Raw genomic sequence first — 8,816 nt, forward strand, 5'->3', positions numbered from 1 at the left:
TATATGCATCTAATTTCTGGCCTTTGGAGCTGATCTTTAATTGCTGGCACCAAGCCCGCAGGATGTCTCGGTGAAGCCGGTTGACTGGTGGCAGTTTAGAGGGCAATGGGGGAATTGGTATCTTATTCTGAGGCTGTAGGCTGTCATTGCTTTGTGCCTTCTCCTTTGGACAGGAAGCTTGGTCATCCTTCGCAGACTTTTTTCGTTTTTTCCCCTTTGCTGAGGTTGCCAATAGACCTGTAGATGTGCTTGGTTGACTGGAAGCCCACAGCTGCTCTTCAGTTTCAGACCCTTGTTCACACTTAGAATTTCCATACTCTTCCCTTGACTCCTTGCCTCTTGCATGCTCCATACTCTCAACGTAGATCGGGCTGATAAAGGAAAGAGTCTTCTCACTTCCCAACCGGCCCGTGGCCCTCGACGGCTTTGGAAAGTCAGTAAACACCTCTTAAAAGAAAAAAAAAAAGAAAGAAACACACTTCCCTCCTAGGATGACCACCAGTTCATCTCTTTGTCCAGGGTGTTCCATGGGGTGAGTACCAAAAGTTCCGCAGCCTGGGAACCCGCCTAGTCTGAGGCGGACAGGGACAGCTGGCCACCCTAGTCCCTGGTCACACATGCGGCAAGTCCCACCATCATGCGTGTGCTGTGCTTTGGTTACTCCCATGAGCTGTCTGGTGGGTGACTGAGCTGCGGGCACACATGTGGACACTGGCACGCCTGCCAGTATGGGCTGAGTCCTACATCAGAGCCCTAACCCCAGTACCTTGGAAGGTGATGCTGGAGATAGGGTCCCAGATGTATTTGTGGGAATGAGTTTGCAGAGTGGGCCCCAGTCTGCATGGACGAGGAACGGGGAGAAAGCCATCTGAACAGGAAGGCAGGCCCTGGGAACAGAAGGTCGCCAGCACAGTGCCAGCGGCGAGGGGGGACATGGACCAGAGCCTGCCTCAGGGGGAAGCAACCTCACTGATCCTGGGAACTCAGACTTCAGCCTCCAGAGTGGAGAGACATCAGATTTCCATTGTTCAAACCACCCTGTTTGTGGTACTTGTTACAGCAAAGTTTACAGAAAAAAGTCTCAAGTCAGGGGAGTCAATATGGAGGCCTTTTCCTGTGTGTCAGGTGCTAACGTGAGAGCCTTCTTGTTAAAGCCGGCAGGCCACACTGCTGTGGGGCTGACATTCTGCAGACGCTCTGTGTGGACTCTCCGGAGCTGGCGTTGCAAATGCAAGGATGGAAGCTGGGGGCCAGACAAGCAGGTAAAAGAGAGGGCATGAAGCTGGGAGATCAGCCTGCGCTTCTACAGGCCCTCTCTGTCCTCCAATGACTCACAGGCACTTCCTGTCTGTCCTCAGATCCCGCCAGCGAGAAGAGACTCAGCTGCATCTCAGGTCGCGTGCTGACCCAGAAGGAACCATCAGACCATCATGTGGCCTTGACCGTGGCATTTGTGGACAGGACAAAAGAAACAAGATCAAAGCGAGTGGCCAGCACACAATGGCGAGGTTTAGCCATGGTGTCGTGAGTTTGTTGTTGAAATCCCAAGAAGAAACTTACATTTGCAAATGATAAACTCAGGGGAGTCTCTGTACTCTCTCTTGACCCAAGGCACATTTCCCTGGGCTCCAGACTTGAGTGAGGGGGGCGGGGGCTGGCAGGGGGCATAGTGGTTGGGGCACTGGACTCCCACATGGCTGACCACAGTTTGATTCCCGGACCCGGAGGCTTGCTTTCTCACTTTCCTTCTCTCCCTTTCTCTGTTTCTTTCTGGTCAAATTAAAAATAAACAAATAAATAAAGGTAAATAAATCACTCTTTTTTTAAAAAAAGTGAGGGGGTGGCCAAGCACATGGCAGAACCTAACATAATGGTCTGTGATGCGAAGCTGTATGAGAAGGTCCTCAGGTCACATCCCGAGGCGGCTCCCTGCTTGTGCCACACACGTGCCCACGATCCAGACTGACTGAGGCTGGGCACACCCCAGCGTGAAGACCCTATGGGAGTGCCCCCCCCCTTTCCTGGGAGAAATAAGTAAATAAACTTAAAAAGAAGTCAGGCACATTTTCACTTACCGTCATTTTCCAGGAAAATGCCTTTTTTGGGGGGTTTGTTTTTCTGGTTTGAATCTCACTGACCCCTCTCAGCCTCCTCTCGGCTCTATTTCTTTTTGGAGAGAAAACCATTTCAGAGCTTTGCTGAATTTACTCATGAGGACTTAACCAATAAATTCCTAACTCAAAAGATTAAAGACATTTATGTACAACATACAAAAAGAAAAAGTCTTGCTTACGTCGGAGCCCTCGTGTTTGTATAGCTTAACCAAACAGAGACTGGAGTTTGAAAGACAAGGACTCACACAGACATTTCTTGTTTTCTAAAAGGAGACTCCATTACTCAAAAATGTTGCCTGCTTTGTTGGTTTAAAATGCTTTTATCTCCTTCTGATTTATGGCTGTCCATGTATAGAAGTGCAGTAACCACCTGTAGGCAGGTGTATCTTTTTAAGCACAATTCCCTGGCTGGGGTCCATTCGTCAAGAGCACCCACTAGAGCCAGAAGTGTTCTGCATCTTTGACCTCGTGACCCAGTCAGTGGGTCGGTTTCATCATACATACTCAATTCACTGCGACATTTATGGACAGAACTTTCAACAAAAGAATTTGGTGGAAGATAACCAGGATCTGAATTTGGACTAAAAGGAAAAGAAAACCCTTAACATGTATGGTTTATTAAATATCTATGATGGAGTCAGCAGTAGGGAAGATATCTTTCTTTCTTTCTCTTTTTTTGTCTTTCTTCCTTTTTTCTTTCTTTCTTCTTCTTTCTTCTTCCTCTCATCCTTTCCTTCTTTTTCTTCTTTCTCTTTTTCTTTCTTTGTTTCTTTCTTTTTTTCTTTCTTACTGTTTTTTAATTGCCAGAAGGGAAGCATGCTTACCAGAGGCCAGAGAGAAAGAAGGGGAGAGGAGAGGACAGGAGAGAGAGAGAGAGAGAGAGAAAGCACCCCTAAGCAGGGTATCGTCACACTGCAATTCTCCTTCCACCAGTTTTCCATCCTATCAGGATTCTGGACATGTACACCCCTGGTATATTTTCCAAGCTTCCAGCGTGGGACTTGAACCTTGGTTGGCCATGTGGGACCTGACTCCTTTAACCATTGAGCTATAGGGTCAACTCAGGGGAGACATCTTCTTTTTTAAAAAAAAAAATTCTTAGAAAACTTAAGTTTGGCTTTGGACATATTACCTAATCTCATTTTTATAAAGTCATCTGTAAAGTGTGGATGTATGTATTAAATCTAAAAGCTAGCTACTTCATATAAGGCCAACTTAGATTTAGGAAGCAACTGCAAAATTGTGCTCATATTTCCCCCGCTTTATATTCTAGAATTTTTTTTTTCCCAGCTCTTTAAACCCGGCATAGTGGTTGGGGCACTGGACTCCCACATGGCTGACCACAGTTTGATTCCCGGACCCGGAGGCTTGCTTTCTCACTTTCCTTCTCTCCCTTTCTCTGTTTCTTTCTGGTCAAATTAAAAATAAACAAATAAATAAAGGTAAATAAATCACTCTTTTTTTAAAAAAAGTGAGGGGGTGGCCAAGCACATGGCAGAACCTAACATAATGGTCTGTGATGCGAAGCTGTATGAGAAGGTCCTCAGGTCACATCCCGAGGCGGCTCCCTGCTTGTGCCACACACGTGCCCACGATCCAGACTGACTGAGGCTGGGCACACCCCAGCGTGAAGACCCTATGGGAGTGCCCCCCCCCTTTCCTGGGAGAAATAAGTAAATAAACTTAAAAAGAAGTCAGGCACATTTTCACTTACCGTCATTTTCCAGGAAAATGCCTTTTTTGGGGGGTTTGTTTTTCTGGTTTGAATCTCACTGACCCCTCTCAGCCTCCTCTCGGCTCTATTTCTTTTTGGAGAGAAAACCATTTCAGAGCTTTGCTGAATTTACTCATGAGGACTTAACCAATAAATTCCTAACTCAAAAGATTAAAGACATTTATGTACAACATACAAAAAGAAAAAGTCTTGCTTACGTCGGAGCCCTCGTGTTTGTATAGCTTAACCAAACAGAGACTGGAGTTTGAAAGACAAGGACTCACACAGACATTTCTTGTTTTCTAAAAGGAGACTCCATTACTCAAAAATGTTGCCTGCTTTGTTGGTTTAAAATGCTTTTATCTCCTTCTGATTTATGGCTGTCCATGTATAGAAGTGCAGTAACCACCTGTAGGCAGGTGTATCTTTTTAAGCACAATTCCCTGGCTGGGGTCCATTCGTCAAGAGCACCCACTAGAGCCAGAAGTGTTCTGCATCTTTGACCTCGTGACCCAGTCAGTGGGTCGGTTTCATCATACATACTCAATTCACTGCGACATTTATGGACAGAACTTTCAACAAAAGAATTTGGTGGAAGATAACCAGGATCTGAATTTGGACTAAAAGGAAAAGAAAACCCTTAACATGTATGGTTTATTAAATATCTATGATGGAGTCAGCAGTAGGGAAGATATCTTTCTTTCTTTCTCTTTTTTTGTCTTTCTTCCTTTTTTCTTTCTTTCTTCTTCTTTCTTCTTCCTCTCATCCTTTCCTTCTTTTTCTTCTTTCTCTTTTTCTTTCTTTGTTTCTTTCTTTTTTTCTTTCTTACTGTTTTTTAATTGCCAGAAGGGAAGCATGCTTACCAGAGGCCAGAGAGAAAGAAGGGGAGAGGAGAGGACAGGAGAGAGAGAGAGAGAGAGAGAAAGCACCCCTAAGCAGGGTATCGTCACACTGCAATTCTCCTTCCACCAGTTTTCCATCCTATCAGGATTCTGGACATGTACACCCCTGGTATATTTTCCAAGCTTCCAGCGTGGGACTTGAACCTTGGTTGGCCATGTGGGACCTGACTCCTTTAACCATTGAGCTATAGGGTCAACTCAGGGGAGACATCTTCTTTTTTAAAAAAAAAAATTCTTAGAAAACTTAAGTTTGGCTTTGGACATATTACCTAATCTCATTTTTATAAAGTCATCTGTAAAGTGTGGATGTATGTATTAAATCTAAAAGCTAGCTACTTCATATAAGGCCAACTTAGATTTAGGAAGCAACTGCAAAATTGTGCTCATATTTCCCCCGCTTTATATTCTAGAATTTTTTTTTTCCCAGCTCTTTAAACCCGTTATTTGGAAAATGCAATGCACTTTGTTGAACAAATATATAAATACACAACTAAACTTAAAAGCAAAAGGTGTGATGGAGTGAAATCCTGTGGTATCACCAGGAAACATGAGCAAGCACATATCCAGACTCCTGTCTTTCCATGAAAGATCAAGAGGGCTTTATATTATATTATTACTTTTTTAAAACCAGAGAGTCATCTATATTGTTTTACATATATTAAGGTGTTGGAAAATCATTATGTGTTTTTCTATGCAAAAATCCAATAGTTTAAATAACATTATAGATGTGACAAGTTGAAACAGAAGTATCACATGGATTCTTGTGTGCAGATTGGTTGCACATTCAAGGGACAAAATACTATAAAGACATTATTTATTGGGTTGGCAGAAATGTCATGACATATTTTTATGTTTTTCTTATGCAAAAATGCTTCATGACTTTTCTGACCACTCAGTATTTATTATCTGATGCAAGAGAGACTTCAGGATGCAGACCTCAGGAGAAGGTGGGTGGCATCTATGGGCAGTCATATTTACCTGTTATGTAGGTGAGTGTGCTGAAGATTTACACAACCAGTGAAATGGCCAGAGGGAAATAGCTTCTTGGCATAACCAAGTTTAAGGAACAGAATGCTGGTCTTAGCAAAGTTGATCAACTTCAACAGACATCATTGACAATGCTGTATTTTTCGGATTATAGTTATTGACCTCTCTGGAATTTCTGAGCATGCCTTCTGCAATTGAGGGTCTCTCAGGAGCTTGTGTTCCTTATCCACACTACATATAGAAAACTGTGTAGAGGAGCCTTTTACTTACTCCATGAAGAAGCAGCAGCAGCAGCAGCAGCGGATCTAAAGAGGATAGATGGATTGCAAGCCCTGATGTTTGAATAATTTGTGGATCAGTGAGAATGGTGGCTATGATACATTTCACTTGAGACTTGGTAGATAGCAGACAAATGGAATCCACCCAGCCTGACCGTGGACAAGTGCTCAGTCTGCTAACTTCAGCTCCCCCCACCCCCCACGCTCCTCGCCAGGAAACCTAAATAGGCACAGGTTGCACCCCAGCTGCAGATCCTGCTGTCCTTGTTTTTACACTGTCTTTGCAGAGCAGAGCTGGGGATGATCTACCTTGCTTTGTGTCTGCTCCTTTGTGTAGCTCTCTCTTCATCTGGGTGTTAGAGGAATCCTAGGAAGAGCGAGGCAATGTGAGAAGGATGTCCTAGGGGCTTGACATGTGTCTGCCCCTTCCTGATTCAATTACCTAATCATAGAAGCCTCCTCCTTAAAAGGGAAAAAGGGCTGCTTAGGAAAAGGATTGTAAGACTAAGGCTTTGCCCCATTGTGTAGACTTGGATGAGCCCATGAATGAGCTTCCAGTCAAGGGACCAAGCTCAGAGCTTGACTAATAGATGTGCATAGATAGCCTTCCCAGACTTTTCAAAGACATGCTTTAAGATCTTGACATTTCTGTGATGGGAGCAGATAGACAGGTCTTGGTTAACCCACCTTTTACTGTAAAGCTAAGGTGGATGAGAACTTGGATATTAAAGGCCTTCAAGCTCTTTGATCTCAAAGCCTCCTTACCTTTTCAAGAACTTATTGAAGAACTCAGAGAACTTTGATTTACATAATTTACTTGGGCTGCTCCTATTAATATAGTTATTTGCCATAGTACAACTAGAAATTGAGGAAATATTAACTCATGTTAAATTAAAAATAATAAACCGTTAAATGTTAAGACAAATAGCATATTTTTATATAAAAATAAATATTTTTCTAAACAAAAATGTAGAAAAGAAGTGGGAAGAAAGAGAAAAGAATGGAAGCTTTTAATATTTTTCTAATTGCTTTGTCTGAATTAAAAAGACAACTGGATTATCATACACTTCTGTATTTGTTTTGTTATATTGTACTAGTTTAGTTGACTATAGGAAAAGAAGCTAGTCTTACACATTTGTTATTTGAAAAAGAAGAGTTTTTTTCTAGATGGCATGTGCACTCTCCAGGGAGAGAGACAGAGACACACGGATAGAGAGAAATGAGGCCGAAAAAGCTTATTCTATGGGAAACATATCCCTTCTCCATTTCTCCCTCTTTTTGGAATTTTGGGCATACACACACACACACACACGTGTGTGTGTTTTCAAACTGCTGTGTCTAGGACTTGAAATATGGGGTCTACCATGAGGGATCTGGCTGTCTTAACCACCAGGCTGTGGAGCTGACTCCAGAAGTATTTTTTAAAATATATTTAGGGCCAGCAGGTGGCATAGGGGTTAAGATGGACTCCCAGGTAGATGATTGCAGTTCAAGTGCCGCACCTGGTGACTTGAAAATCATGCCAGGTGCATGTGCTTGTGTACCCAAAATTCCAGGAGGAAAATGGAGGAGAAGGGAGTGTAGCATGGCATCCCCCTTGGGGGGTGAGTTCTCACTTTCCCTCTCACTATCTCTCTCTGACACTCTCTGGTAAGCGCACGCACACTGTGGAAAAAAAAAAAACACTAATAAAAAATCTAAAAAACTGTATATCTTTCTCATTCACCCTTTCAACGTATATTTATTGGGCATATATTATGAGGGGTCTTCAAAGAATTTGGGAAGGGGTCAAATGGTGGTGCAGTGCTAACAGAAGTGGACACACGTGGGAGAAATGCTAGGGTTGGCCCCAGGACCTCCCTGAGCACACGGAGTCTGCCGCGTGTGTACACAAGCCCCTGGTCCACATCTACTGAGTCGGGTGGACAGCAACATGGGGCCCTGTTGTAGGGATCTCTCTCAATGAAGACAGAAATAAATAAACCAATTTTGTGGGAAATGCAGATTATGAAAAATCTATGCATGAATTCCAAAAGTTTTTCCCACAAGACAAACTTATACTTTAATTCCAGTTTTCCTTGAGCTTTCTGACACCCTCTCACACTGTTCCAGGCACCACCTTAAGTAGCAGGGATATAGCAGAGAGTGGGGCCACCGCAGTCCCTCATCTGAAAATCTCTTGTCCAAGAAGGACATTTCAACCAACAGTCTTCTTTCTCTTCAATTTCTTACCTTCTGAGATGGAGCAGAACACAAAGAATTTTTTTTTTTTAATTTGCTAAAGGGTGTGTGTACTCAGCAAGGCGAGATGGGGTGGGGGAAGCAAATGCAAAAGCACCCCCCATGGGTTGTGGCCAGGCCATGATGTTTTCTCCTCCATTTCTTCCTCCTTTAGGGACTTTGGCAAGCACACACACATGCACCTGCATGTTTTTCAAACCTCTGAGTCCGAGACTTGAACCACATATCAACCATGTGGGATCCAGCCATCTTAACCACCATGCCACAGTCTGGCCCCACAAAGAGGGGACCAGAGCTTTTTTAGATTACTGTGGATATCTTATTTTTATGCTACACCAAAGCCCAATAAGCAATAGTTTCTTAGAAGTTAATTGCAATGTGACTTCCAGAAAGATTGTCACACTTTTATGCTTACGAACTTTTTTTTATTAAATAGAAAGAGGAGTTAGTCTTTTGTGATGATTAAAAAAAAAGAGCCACATTTCCTGTATCAAATGACTGACTGGCATCACCAGGTGTGATACAGTTCTTTCCCAGCTTCCACTCCAGTTTCCCAAAATCCTCCTGGATCGACGTCCCT

General features: G+C 43.2%; 1 protein-coding gene across 1 annotated transcript in view; it reads right to left on the reverse strand.

Moving 5' to 3' along the window:
* The window catches only part of LOC106733286 (developmental pluripotency-associated protein 4-like), a 2,521-nt gene extending 819 nt beyond the window's left edge, over positions 1–1,702 (reverse strand). Inside the window, exon 1 of the mRNA XM_027766355.1 lies at positions 12–1,702. Within this exon, the coding sequence (XP_027622156.1) occupies positions 12–352 (341 nt within the window). The 5' untranslated portion in view covers positions 353–1,702. The remainder of the gene's footprint in view (positions 1–11) is intronic.
* Positions 1,703–8,816: the final 7,114 nt, after the last annotated feature.

Source organism: Tupaia chinensis, unplaced genomic scaffold (assembly GCF_000334495.1).
Source record: "Tupaia chinensis unplaced genomic scaffold, TupChi_1.0 Scaffold142716_1, whole genome shotgun sequence".
Classification (NCBI taxonomy): domain Eukaryota; kingdom Metazoa; phylum Chordata; class Mammalia; order Scandentia; family Tupaiidae; genus Tupaia; species Tupaia belangeri.